Source organism: Diospyros lotus, chromosome 7, assembly GCF_014633365.1.
Source record: "Diospyros lotus cultivar Yz01 chromosome 7, ASM1463336v1, whole genome shotgun sequence".
NCBI lineage: Eukaryota > Viridiplantae > Streptophyta > Magnoliopsida > Ericales > Ebenaceae > Diospyros > Diospyros lotus.
In genome coordinates this window covers 28,067,222-28,081,064 of record NC_068344.1, presented here as the reverse complement: position 1 = coordinate 28,081,064, position 13,843 = coordinate 28,067,222, and the positions used below count along the sequence as shown (strand labels likewise).

The 13,843-nt window shown below is 35.4% G+C and overlaps 1 protein-coding gene across 1 annotated transcript; it reads right to left on the bottom strand.

The window, feature by feature from the left end:
* Window positions 1-3,920: 3,920 nt before the first annotated feature.
* Window positions 3,921-6,388, bottom strand: LOC127806494 (uncharacterized). The gene is made up of 4 exons (XM_052343834.1): window positions 6,216-6,388; window positions 6,048-6,101; window positions 5,551-5,602; window positions 3,921-4,329 (listed from the first exon to the last, which is right to left on the bottom strand). The coding sequence occupies exons 1-4, from the start codon at window positions 6,314-6,316 to the stop codon at window positions 4,117-4,119; spliced, it is 420 nt and encodes a 139-aa protein (XP_052199794.1). The 5' UTR covers window positions 6,317-6,388; the 3' UTR covers window positions 3,921-4,116.
* Between the last annotated feature and the right edge of the window lie 7,455 nt (window positions 6,389-13,843).

Here is a 13,843-nt window from a genome sequence, read left to right as displayed (position 1 = left end):
ACGACTATTTGAGCACAAGTGTCAGGAGGTTAAATGCATAAGTCCCTATATAGACTTTCACCCTTAAAACCTCTTTGTGAGCAATTCCATCATCAAAAAAAAAAAAAAAAAAAAAAAAAAAAATGAAAAGAAGAGTTTGGGGAAGATTAAGCCATGGTGGTAAATGTTAAGGAATGTGTCGACTCCGTGCATGTTAAAATTTGTGTGGAATGTGTTAGGCACACTAAGGGAAGCTAGACAATGACCATAGGCCAGTGATCTCATCCCTATGTTACTATGTCGTGCACCAAATTAAATTTAAGCTTGCATATATCTTATACCTTTCTTCGTAGCCTGAATGACTTGAGTGATTATGCCCGTAGAGGTATCTTAAAACCTGGTGCCCCGTGGTCATCTGGCTTGGGAGTCATCGGCTGAAAGCTCGTTACAAGGGTCATTCAGAAAGCTTAATGGAGTGAAGGCTTGCACATAAGATATCAATCAAAAAAAAAAAAAAAAAAACTCAATAATGGTGCCGATGTTTGTAACTCTTAGGGATTGAGAAAACTGGTGGGTTTGACTGTCTAGTGGATGTTAGCATGCCGAATCGTTCAAAATAAAAGAGAGTCCTCACAAACCAAGACAACGCCATTTTTGGCTGAGTCCAACCAAACTTGAACAAGAAAGAAAAGAGTGATTGAGAGCACCTAGGGACTGAATAAAAAGACCAAGTTTGGGGGTGGAGTGCATATTACGAGCGAGAAAGTATACATAACCATCAAAGGGTCGGGATACCAACAACCTTATGCATGATATTGTACCTGACAGGATTCGCACACACACACGTCAAAACATGGAATGGGTCCAAAACATTTGTGTAGCATTACTAGAAAACTTTGTGTGAATTATGAATGGTACCAAAATCTGAGGCTACTTGGAAGGCTATCCAACTTGTGATTGAGTTTGAAATATTAACTATTCTTTACTTGAGGGGTGATACATTTGAGTTGATAATTTTGCTCGGGACGATCAAGAGTCTAAGTTTGGGGGTATTTGATAAGTGTCTTTTATACACTTATTTTGGTCTATAAACTTAGCATTTATACATTCAATGGGCATGATTTCTACTTGATTTGGTTCTATATATGGTTATGTAGATGTGGAGCATGTGTTAAAGCGGACATGGAGCAAAAAGAGTAATTTTTGGTGCATGATAGGAGTGAAATGAAGCTTGGAGGCATGGTCGAGTTTCGAATTAAAAAGAAGCAAAAGAGTATCAAAAACAAGAAGTTGAAGATGATAAAGCAAGAGACCAAAGAAGAAGGCTAGCGGGCTTATAGCGGTATGCATACCGCTGTAGCACCGCTATAAGACTTAGTCTCTGGAGCTCACGGTCTTACAGCGGTATGCATACCGCTGTAGGACCGCTTTAGGAATTATTTTCTGGAGCTCACGGGTCTGCAGCAACAAGCATACCGCGGTAGGACCGCGGTAAGGTTCAAAGCTTCGGTTTAAGCTCGTTTTAAGCCCGTTTCAGCCCAAATAAAAGAGAGATGGACTCCTTCAAGGGGTAGGACTTTGATAACCTAAAGAGAACTATATAAAGGCTGATTTAAGAAAGATTAAGGAGCTTTTGGAAGAGGGAGAAGACGGCAAGTCGAGGCAAAAAGAGAAGATTTTCTTGAAGATCTTCGGTTTTTGGTTTTATTTTTCTGTTCTTTCTTCTTTATAACATCATGAACTCCGTTTTTATTATTCTTTCGTTGGTTGAAACTATGTTAGGCTAAGTATTTTGTGGCTAGGGTGATTGATGAAACCTAGTTCAATGATGGTTTAATTAAAAGTATTTGGGTTTTATTTTATTCTTGTCTTTTGAGTTGATCGTTTATTATGCATTAATTCCGTTTTGATGCTTGGCCGCCATTAGAATGTGTTTGTGATTTATATTGCTTTCGAGAGATTCAATATAGATTAGCACTTGGTAATAAATGACATAAGGTTCGATAATAGGTAGAGATACCGTTATGCCTTGTGAAATCTTATTTTTGATAATCATTGTGGATAAATGCATGTTTGTATATTTGCAGATTAATTAGAGATAATTAATCTCATATGTGAGCATAGATTCGATTGACCATCGAGAGAGGCTTTTGATTAACTTAGGATTATCGATTTTCAGTTCAAAACAAGAATTATAAAACCCAATCACTGGAAGATTAAACCAATTATAGAACTAAGGTGGATTCATGAACCCTAGTGCATTAGATTTCTATATTTAAAACCTAAAGAGTTATTTTGTGTTTTCTTTTTGGTGAGTTAGTTTTAACTTATATAAAACTTCTATTGATTATTCTTTTAATTGTGTGTGACTTATTAAAGTTAATATTGGTTAAAGTAGGGATTAAAAGCTAATCCTCGTGGGAACGATACTTGATTCATCATTATATTACTTGTTGCGATTCCGTACACTTGCGGGAAAGAAAAAGGCGAACAACAAGCATCATTTTTTTTATTTGTAAAAACTAATATAATTTATTCACATAAAGAAAGAAATAAATTTATTTAAAAAAATTTAGATATAAAATTACATAATTTTTTTTAAAAGTCTTAAAATAAACTTAATAAATATAATAAATAATATTTATCTAAAATATTTTTTATATTTTATTTTTTTTAATTTATATCTTAAATAACAAACACTACCTTAATATATACACTTAACTATAGATAAGTATCTTCCTTTTCTGCCTGAAAATTTAAAGGGAGCTTTTCACTCATGATTTTACCGTTGACAGAGGCCATTCGAGATGTGAGAATAATTTTTTTGTTAAAAAATTAAAAGAAAAATTATGTATAAATATGATTACCTTCCAACCCCCTCACAAAACAGAGCATCTGTCTCGCGCACCATGATGACCTTTTGGCTTTTACTGTTATCTTCATTATTATTGAGAAATTATCTGTAATTAGTCCAGTCTATAAAATTTAGGCTCAATTTATATGAAACCAAATATGCTGACATAAAGCTATTATTTGATAAAGAAAATACAGCCACGTCCACAATGGCAACCAATGAGCAGATAGCATGTGTCGCAACGCACCATGTTCATTACTATTGCTCTAATCATGGGATTACGGGGTTAATTTGCATAGATCTTTCAGATTCATGATAGACTGTCTCGACTTCTGATTAGGGACTAGAATTTCTCGTTTTTTCTGTTTTTGTCAGAATGCAGAGGGAGATCATCTTGTATTCATCTTTAAATTTAATTTAGTGACTTTATTAAACTCTCGAACATGTTCATAGCAGTTTGCTACCAAGAGACAGGAGACTGTAATATAAGCTAAAAACTAAAATTAATATTAGAAGATGCTTCAGGATTCAGTGATGTCAAACTCTTGTGTAGAAGAAGATTTCAGTGTGTGCCCTTTCATACCATGTAGGCATCTGCATTTTTTTTTCCTAATTGCCATCCATTCATGTGGTAACTAAATAGATTATCAAAGGTAAGAAACTTATAGTTATAGCATTATTATTCCATTTCCTTTTTAAGGTCATTTTCCCTTTCCTGCTGTTTTCCCATATCAAATTCAAACACTGGAAATACATAAATAAATAAAGGATCAGATAGAAGAACAAAAGGAAAATATCAGAATTAAAGCTTTTCTTTTTCTTCACTCTGAGGTTGCTTGCAGTAACTTTAATTGGATGTTGCTTGTCGAATGCCATGTTTAATTCCTACTTCAAAGTAACTCAAGTTCTGGCTAAGGCCCTGGCAGAACTTCGGAGATAAAAGGTGGGGACTGGCAGGGTTTGGTCCATATCTAATGCTGGTTATTACTGCTAATTAGAGACCAACAGGGCAACAACAGCATATTACAACCACGAGACAGTTTGTTTTGCTTAAGGGCTACAGAATATGAGAAAACAAAGGAAAATAAATAGACAAAAAAAATCACCCAAGAAAATGTATAAAATCTCAAAATTTAATTCCCGGATTCTAATAATCATCAACCATGACTAGGTTACAGCTGAATTTATGCTACTAGTTTGCATGAATAAGAAACTCTACCTAGTATGCACTTCAGAAAAGTGCAAATATTCATGTGAAATTAACAAACAAGACTGAGGTACTTCTAGCTAGTTTTCAATCCATTGCTTTCTGTACCTATATCAGATGGGAAAGAGGTTGGCTGACATGATTTTAGGGCAAGCAAATGCAAGTCTGCTTTTTGTATGGAAGAAATAAATTTCTTCAGTTGGTCATTCAAATTAGCTTGCAGCATTTGAGGTGAGAGCAAGTCTGGTCTTTGGAGGACTTTAACTGTGGAGCTTCCTATGAGGTTGATCTGGACAGAAACATGAAAAAGAAATATAATGAGCTAGAATTTTGTTTGCAGTGAAAAATCGCTGAAAAAAAGAATTGCAATAAACCACGTCCAAAGTTCGAACTACTTTTATACTTGTGTGAGATTTACCATGTTCCAGCTATTGTACATGACATACTTACAACACAATTTTTCTTTCCTCTTTCTTTTTTGCTTTTGAAGGGGTGTTTGAAAATTATAAGACCGAATGCATTATTAATAGCACTAATTAAGTGTGGTTCAATGGGAAACATAAGATGATTAAAGTTATTTACTATCAATGCAGGATACATGTGGAAAAGGAGGGGAAAAAACTGCAAAAGAGAAAGGACTCCTTGGCTATAAATGCATTGAGGCCATGGCTGCATAATGATGAAAAAATGATTAGATGGCCAAGAAATTTGAGTCTAGCTTCTTCTAGGGTTAGTATAATTGCGAAATAAAAAAAGATAAAATCATGCTTTTATTGAGACATACAATTTTAAATGTGAATAATAAGAGAACAAGCATAATTACCAGGCCAAAAAGCTTGATGCAAAAAGTCATAAGAAAACAGATCCATACTCGAGATGATTTCATCCATCTCATATTTGTCATAAAAAAAATCTTGAAAATTAATCAATTCAACATGGAATTTAAGCAAGTTAATCTGCGTTGGTTTCCTGAAATTTATTCTACAACATTAATTTCACAACCTAGTGTTTGGTACGATAACAACATATCAAGTCTTAATCCCACGAGGTGTTGTCAACCACATAAATTCTAGCTCGCCAATCGTTTGTATCTGTAGTCATATTATCTGTAAGTCCCTTATAACTCACATCACAATCTACTGTTTAGTGCGCCAATGATAAGATTCACTTTTGTCCAAACTGAAAATTGGTATTTTGTAAGAAAAATTGCAGAAACCTGTTCGCACTTCACTGTCAAGTTAATCTCTTCTAAGCAACAACAGTACGTGAATTGCAGTTACATTTAGAACAGCGAGAACTAAAAAAGATAATGACAATCAGACATGAACAAAATATATATTATGCTACTTTGGGAACTAGTATTTGTGGAGGAAAAGAAAATGAAAGGAAAGAAATACTTTATATAAAACATTTACATAAGTTATACATCCTTTTTGTTCTAAGATCCTTGTTCCAAACAAAACCTTAACAAATATGCAGCAGCTACAACTTCATAGAAAATTCATCATACCGATTGAGAAGCCGTGTGTAACAAAGCACTTGCTACAGGCACAATGCAGAACCTGTTCCAAATCAAAGAAAATTGGATATATTTAATTAAAAGATCTTGACCATATTTTCTGTTTGGACAATCAAGAAAATTTAGCACACCAACCCACAAAATAGCAAGAAGACTTCGTTAATCAACTGCGCCTACAAAGCTCAAGAAATTCTTGTTTAGTTCAACATCTAATGTTTCTTACTTGTTATCTTCCGAATATATGATCGAAACGAAGCTTTTAAGGATAAGGGAAAATAGGAAGAAACTTCGTTTTTTTGCCCCTACTCCAGGGAGATAGGTTTGCCCATTTATCTAAGCAATTCCCAAGTTCTAACCTTGCACATGTTTCGTCTTATCTTTTAAAGGAAAACCACAAGAAGTATGAAGATTCACCATAGACAAGATGTCAAGCTTTTCTCAGCAACCAAAGAGAGGAATTTTAGGGGAAACAAGAATAAAAAACATACATTCCTCTGCCTCCAGTCAGGGCTTCTTCACGTGGCTCTTTCCATTCATCAATACTGCATAATTTACAAAAGTTACTGGTAATTTGGTCGGTCTATGTATGTGTGTGATGTGTGTTTTTGTGTGTGTGGAGAGAGAGAGAGAGAGAGAGAGAGAGAGAGAGAGATTACATCCAGCCGTAGCGGTTGTCGAAGAGTAGGCGTTTGGAGGATGAAGACGGAAGCTTGGAGTTGGAATCCTTCCGCCTCGTCATGGAGCTCTCCGCTTCCATAGTTGCCAACAAGAAGCGCTTCTTCTTCTTCTGCCTCTTCTAGAGGAATTTACCCTAAACCCTCTCACAAACTCAAAAACATATTAACAGCCCATATAAGTTTGAGATGTCAAAATTTAACGTTATGAATTTGAAATGTGAAATTCGTTTATAGTATATTGAAAAATTTTTAATCTTCAAAACATACCCTTTCAACTTTTGTATTTCTAAAAATGTCTCTTATTTTTTATATAAAATATTATAATAATAAATTTAAAATTTAAACTGATGATGAAATTACAAACCGATTACTACATATTTGCTTTGATATGAGTACTTGTAAGAAAAGACAAAGTTAGTTCTCCCAATATAATTTTTGACACTTAAATCAATTTAACAAATGAAAAGTAAATGTATTAAAAACTTAAGGGCCGTTCTCTTTCCCGTTTTCAGGTCATTTTCTGTTTTCAATTTTTGAAAACATAGAAAATGCGTTCTCTTTGTTCTTTTTCAAAACGCGTTTTCAAAAATAACTAAAAATTTTGTTAAGGAAACCCAAAACAACATTTTGTTATTTTGGGCGTTTTCAGTGAAAATACACTGAAAACACAAATCAAATGCAAAACACGGAAAACAGGCTCCCCCTCCCCCCCTCGGGCACACGCACAGACCCATTTCCCTCCCTCTATCTCTCTCCCCATTTTCTCTCTATTCTCCTCTCCTCTTCTGGCCACCACCATCACCACCGCCACCGCGACCAATGCCCTTCAACGCCACCACAACCAGTACCGCAACCACCGTCATCGACCTTCAAACCCACAGCCACCGCCACCGCGACCAGCGCCCCCATTGCCACCGCCCCCTACTGCCATTGCCACCGCGACCAGCGACCCCCTCTCCTTCCGCAACCACCATCATCGACCTTCAACCCCACCCCCCTCCACCACCGCGACCAGCACCCCCATCCGCCACCGTGACCAGCGCCCCTCACCGCGACCAGCGCCCCCATTGCAACCAGCGGCCCCCCCTCCCCAAAAAACCCTAGATGAAGAAGATGGGTTGCGGCTGATTTGATTTTTTTTATGTTATTTAATTTATTTTATTTTAGTTATTTATTAAACTGAATATGTGATATATTTTGTTTGTATTAATTTTTTTAAATGATATTTTTAAGGTTGTTGATTTTTTTTATTTGAATTTTATTTTATAGTTTAAAGTATTTGAATCAAATTTATTAAATAAAATATCATAATAACAAAAAAAAATATTTTTAAAATTTCAAAGTAAACGCGTTTTCTAGTTTTCTGTTTTGAGAAATAATTTTTCAGAATGACAAAAAGAACGCATTTTCAAAAATTTCAAAACAGACACTCAAAACACAAAACTCAAAATGAATTTAAAACTCAAAACACAAAACTGAAATACAAAGAGAACATCACCTTAGAGTTGCTTACTTTTATCTTTGGGAGTTCCATGCTTTTATATAGGCAAATGAATCAAAATATTCAGAGTTATCATTTCTAAATTTTTCATACTTGATTATCTTGAATTAGAGAAGAATCTCTTAGATTAGATAGAAATAAGTTCGAATTTCCTAGAGATAAGGTGAGACAGGATACTCAAAAATATTATCTTCGAGATTTTTAAACTTGATTATCTTGAGATAAAGAAAAAAAATTTGGACTAAATAGAGATAACTTGAATTTCCTAGAGATAGGTTAGCTAGATAGAAATGGCACCTTTGGATTATTTAAGAATGGGATGAGCTAGGAGTTATTAGTTGTTGGTTATTCAAGGAAACACATGTTATTTCCCTATTGCTTGTGATAAAAACACTTGGCAAGACAAGGGTTGTTGATTCTTAGGAGTAGATTAGTATTTTTTTTTTTTATGTACCTTTTCATCATTTAATTACCTCATGTAACACTCCGCCTCGTCGGACGTGCTATTATAAGGGTATTTTCGAGAATTCTTTTTTTTTTTTCATAATCATCACGCGCGATGCATTAAGAACAATCTTTACATGTAGATGAAATCCTGGAAACCCCAGGTCTCACTCGTTTAATTAACAAGATCAATAATCCCAAACCAAACGAGTTACCAAATTACGCAACGGATATAATAACTTCAACATACAGTGGCCTACCACGAGGTTCATATATAGTGTTTTCACAGCAAAATAAGTATTACAACATTACAAAATAACAATACTATCACGCGACAATTCATACATATAACAAATAAATACTACTGCCTCAAAATGATATAACAACTACCACACTAAACACCGTTGGCCCTCAACTGACCACGTCCTTGCTATCGCAGCAGTCCCTGACTGGAACGTTGAATGTTCCAGGGGCATAACCCAGATTAGATGATAAAACATCTAAGTGATGGCATGATACAACCTATTGAATACATGAATGACACACGAACATGACATATACAGATAACAACAACATGCAACAGGTCTAATTTGAAAAATCTCCCTAGCATACTCAACCTTCAATGAAAATCCATTCCACACACCATTGGGACTGACCTTGCTGCGACATACTTAATCCTCGGGTGCCCATCCATGTCACCTGATCACTGGGATTAACCTTGCCCCATTCTCAAGAAGACCCCATCCCTATAACAACAACACAAAATCAACACCTTAATGATATAAGAAAACACATACCATGCATCGACTCTATCATAAATAAAACAATTGATGCAATACTCTACATGATCAATATGCATACGATGCCACAAATACATAAGTAAAACGCCTATACGATATATCCCAAGTTTTAGATGGTATAACTGCTCACTAGAACTAGTCCAAACACATGCAATCATAAGCTTGGGAGGGTAGAATTGCTAGCCTGAACCCACTACACACACCAAAACACCTTCAAGACATAAGTAAGACTGGAACCGAACTACTTACCTTAATTTAGAAAAAGTTGATTTTTGCCTTGAAAAGCGTGTTGTACCTCAAAAAATGTGCAATCCTTCATTCTAATAGTCAAATCGTCTCCTGATTACCATTATGACTATAGAGATTAATATTTCTATTTTTTCCATAATTTTCTCAATTTTTCTTATTTTTATCTATTTTCCCAAACCTTTCTTTCCTTCGAAAAATCCAAAATAAATACCTAACACCTAGTTTCTCCAAATATTTTTGCATAAACATTCCTAAAATAATTTTCTAAAAATTTAAAATAAATTTTAGATTTTTCCCGTACCTCACGTGCTAAGAGAGTGGTTGAGAGTGAAGTCCGCACGTGAGTACACACGCCCTATCTTCTCCGGTTGTCTTCTCTGGCGACGACGACTGCAACTTTGCTTCGATGGCTAATCTGATCCCACCCCTTTGTAGTCATTCTCAAGTCAGTTCTATAGGTACCTCAAGTTGCCTGAAAACACCACCAGAAAAGTCTCAAACGACCGTTTACAGAGTCGGCTCCCTAGCACCCAAGGAACAAAAACCCCTTATCCTTGAGGCTCGATTCAAGCTAAAATGCAGCCAATTTACTTCAATTTGTTTTGAAACCCTCGGCCATTCGAACCTTATTTATACCAGATTTTCATCGAATTTTCGACCATGCAGAGGCTTTCCTGGTCGCCAAGCTTCGAATCCTCATCATATCAAGCCTCGAATCGAGCTAAATGGTGATCAAATTGCCTCAAAATTTCTGGCCAGATTCTGATTTTCTTTAAAAATTAATTCACGTCGTTACATCATCGATCCCCGCCAATGAACATGCCCATTCGAACCATCATGGATTGGAGCACATCCTAGTGCCCCTTGGTAGTCTCGACGACGGTCGCCGCAAATTTGGTCGGTGATTTGTAGGTTTCACACCTAATTTTTGTTAATTACACTTTCACCCCCAACTTTGATATTTCATGATTCTGCCCCCTATCACTCAAACCCTAGGTTTTTCATTAATACCATTAGACCCAAAAAGATTAGGATGTGTCACTATACCCTTAAAAGTCTAGAAAAACCCTCATTTTGACCACCTTTCGTCAGTTTTTAGATTTTGCACTTTGGCTCGAATGCCCCTAATCGCGTAATTTTGACCTCAAACCTTTGCGAATTTCTTGATTTTGTCAAATCCTACTTATTTGGGCAATTTTACCTTCCTTGACCAGCTTTGACATGGACTCTTGCCTTTCGTTCATGTTTTAGATATTACACATTGGTCCAAAACTTTGATAAATTCCATTTTAACCCCATAATTTCCAAAAATACTTTTGATATTAAATACTGGGTATTACACCCACTCCTTAAGCTAAACAATCCATTTAGTTCGAGAATTAGTTGAGATTATTTCTTTGATTGTCACTTAAATATCTAGCTCTTTTGTGTCTTTATCAAGTTTTCGTTAGATTAATCTTCTCTTAGCTTGGTTTGGCTGGATTGGTCTTCTCTTGCTCAATTTGGTCAGATCAATTTTATCTAACTTGGTTTCGACAATTCTTCTTCTTTGGCTTGGTTTGATCGAATTGATCTTCTTCGACTGGTTTCGTCAATTCGACCTATCTTAGCTTAGCCTCTTTCAACTCAAGCATGCACTGTTGAGCCACCCGCTGCACAAGCGCGGCATAGGGGTGTTATTAGGAACATGTTGCTCGTCAAACTACCAAACCTTTGTTGCTTGGCTTTTTTCATCATTTTTCTTTTGTATTTTTTGCTCGACAAATTATTGAGCCTTGATAATCGACTTTCTCTCTCTCTTTAACAAGGCTCTATTAGTACTTGGTTGTTGTCCATGCTTGGTCAGGTCTATTAACATTGCTACTTGGTTCCTACTATGCCATCAATTGAGCAATTCACCACTATGGCGCAATCCAATATCGAGCCACTACTATTTAGTTCCTACTTTGTCGTTGATTGAGCAATTCACCATTGTAATTTAGTCTAATATCGAACCACTACTACTTAATTCCCACTTTTTCATCGATTGAGCACTTTGCCACAATGACTTAGTCTGATACCAAGCCAATATTACTTGGCCTTCTAAACCTAGGACACCCCGATTAAGTTAGAGAAAAGGTTGAAAAGTCAGAGTTAGCCATTTTACCTAAGGATTTTCCCCAAGCTTACTCTAATCTTGTTTGAGGATTAGTAGCCCCTTTGCTTCTTAGATTGCTAGCTCATAGTGATTCTTTGGTCCTCTTTTGCTCAACATTTGATTGAGGTAAGGTTCTTTTTCTTTTGTATTTTGTGCTCAACAAATTGTTGAGCCTTGATAATCGACTTTCTTCCTCTCTTTATCAAGGCTCGGTTAATACTTGGTTGTTGTCCATGCTTAGTCAAGTCTACTACCACTGCTACTTGCTTCCCACTTTGCTATCAGTTGAGCAATTCACCATTATGGCTCAATCCAATACTGAGCCACTACTACGTAGTTTCTACTTTGTTGTTGATTAAGCAATTCACCATTGTAATTTAGTCTAATAATTAGCCACTACTAGTTAGTTCCCATTTTTTCATTGGTTGAGCACTTTGACACCACGACTCAGTCCGATACCAAGCCAATATTACTTGGCCTTCTAGACTTAGGGCACCCCGATTAAGCTAGAGAAAAGGTTGAAAAGTCAAAGTTAGCCATTTTACATGAGGATTTTCCCCAAGCTTACTTTAATCTTGTTTGAGGATTAATGTGGTCTCAATTTTTATACTAACAAGTATCAAGTGCTTGAAAGAACAATTTATTGATGTAGAAACAAGAGTACATGAGAAGCAAGGCTATCTCTATCTTAGTTATAGGTTCCTAACCTCTACTTCTCGTTTCTTCTGGGTATGGTATCAACTACCAAAGTATAAATGGGTGGCTATTGTGGCTCTTCCATTATCTAGTTCCTTGGAGATTGATTTCTTTCTCTAGAGTGGCGTCTTCCTCCTTGGGGTAACCATCTTTCTTGGCAATGAAGTCCTTGAGAAAACCTTAGTTGATTAGCTCTTGAATCTCTTCTTTGAGTCGTTGACAATTCTTTGTGTCATACCTATGGTCCTGCTGGAAGTGATAGTACTTGTCTTAATTCCTGTTATGGTTTGGTGTCCTCATGGGATGAAGGTGTCTCATGTATTCCTTGTCTTCAATAGCTATCAATATCTTAGCTCGACTATTGTTTAGAGGAGTGAAATAAATTGGACTTGTCGGAGTATTAGCTAAACCTAAGCGATCCTAAGCTTTTACCTTAGGGGTATATTTCTTCAAATCAAAGGGCTACTTATTCTTCTTCTCATTTTTATTTGTTTGTTTGAGTCATTTAACCTTCATCACCTCTTTAGTGTTGATGTTCTTGTTTGCTAGTTTAAGGATTTCAGTGAGTGTCTTCAACAGTATCTTCACTAAGGATTAAGTGAAGGGGCTAGCTCTCAAGCCATTCTAGAAGTCTACCATGGTGATCCTTTAATTAAAGTCCTAGGTATTTAGTGTCTCTTCATTGAATTGAACTAGAAACTCCTTTAGTAAATCTCCTTGGTGTTGCTTGATGTTAACTAAGGCTATAAAGGATACCGTGATGCCTTATGGGTTGAGCTAAGAAGCCAATCTTCAATTGCTTAATGTTAGCCATGAAATAGTGAGGGAGGCTCAAGTACTAGGCCCTCACATGCTCCTAGAGGGTGGTTGAGAAAGCCTTATACCACATGACGTCCTTGGTAGCTTGGACAAGCATATGGAAAGAATGTTTCTCTATAAATAAACAATCACTCATTTTAAAAAAGATACATTTCTGATACTAATGAAAATTTTGATCTATAATTTTTATTATATTCAATATTTAATTTTAAATATCAAAATGTTTGTGTGGGGACCTTTCCACACCTTTTGATTGTTTTATTTGTTTGCAGACTCAAGTAACCAAATAACGATATTTTTAATTAAATAAATTTATTATTATATATTAACAACAACAATTATCTTAAGTCGGAGAAGAATCCCTTGAACCAAATACAAATAGTCTCAACTTTTCTAAAGATAGGCGAGCCGATAGTACTTCAGATTATTCAAGGATGAAGTAAGCCAAGAGTGATCAATTGTTAGTTACAGACACTTGTCATCTCTCTATTGACTATTTATAAGGACACATGACAAAATAATTGTGGTTGGTTCTAAAAAATAACTTACTAATTTTCTCTTCTTTGGTCACCTCCCATCACAAACCAATATCTATTTTCAATTCAAAGATGAGAATATGGGCTCCATTAATTTTGGAGATTTTCAGTCACAGCATACAAACGAACAAAACTTAAAACTAAAAAAATATGTATATTTTTTCACATAATTCAATATATAAAATCATTTATATTGAAAACCCATCCCCAATAAAAAAATAATTAGTCTGTCAATGGAAGTTAAGTTGATTGATTATTAATTTCTAATATAATTTAAAAAGGAATAATTGAAAAAGAACTTTCAATCAAATTGTGTTTGGGAGTTTAAAAATGATGGAAAGAGAAATGATATGTTTAATTAACAAGGAAAAGGAAGATAATTCCATTTTTTTTATTTGAGAGTTAAAAGTAAGAAATGAAATAAA

Bases quoted from the DNA above. Each gene is read 5' to 3' on its own strand.
- LOC127806494 (XM_052343834.1), bottom strand. From the start codon at position 6,316: ATGGAAGCGGAGAGCTCCATGACGAGGCGGAAGGATTCCAACTCCAAG. The intron at 6,102-6,215 runs GTAATCTCTCTC...TAAATTATGCAG, and splicing joins GACAACCGCTACGGCTGGAT to TATTGATGAATGGAAAGAGC. The intron at 4,330-5,550 runs GTATGATGAATT...GTTTCTGTCCAG, and splicing joins TACACACGGCTTCTCAATCG to ATCAACCTCATAGGAAGCTC.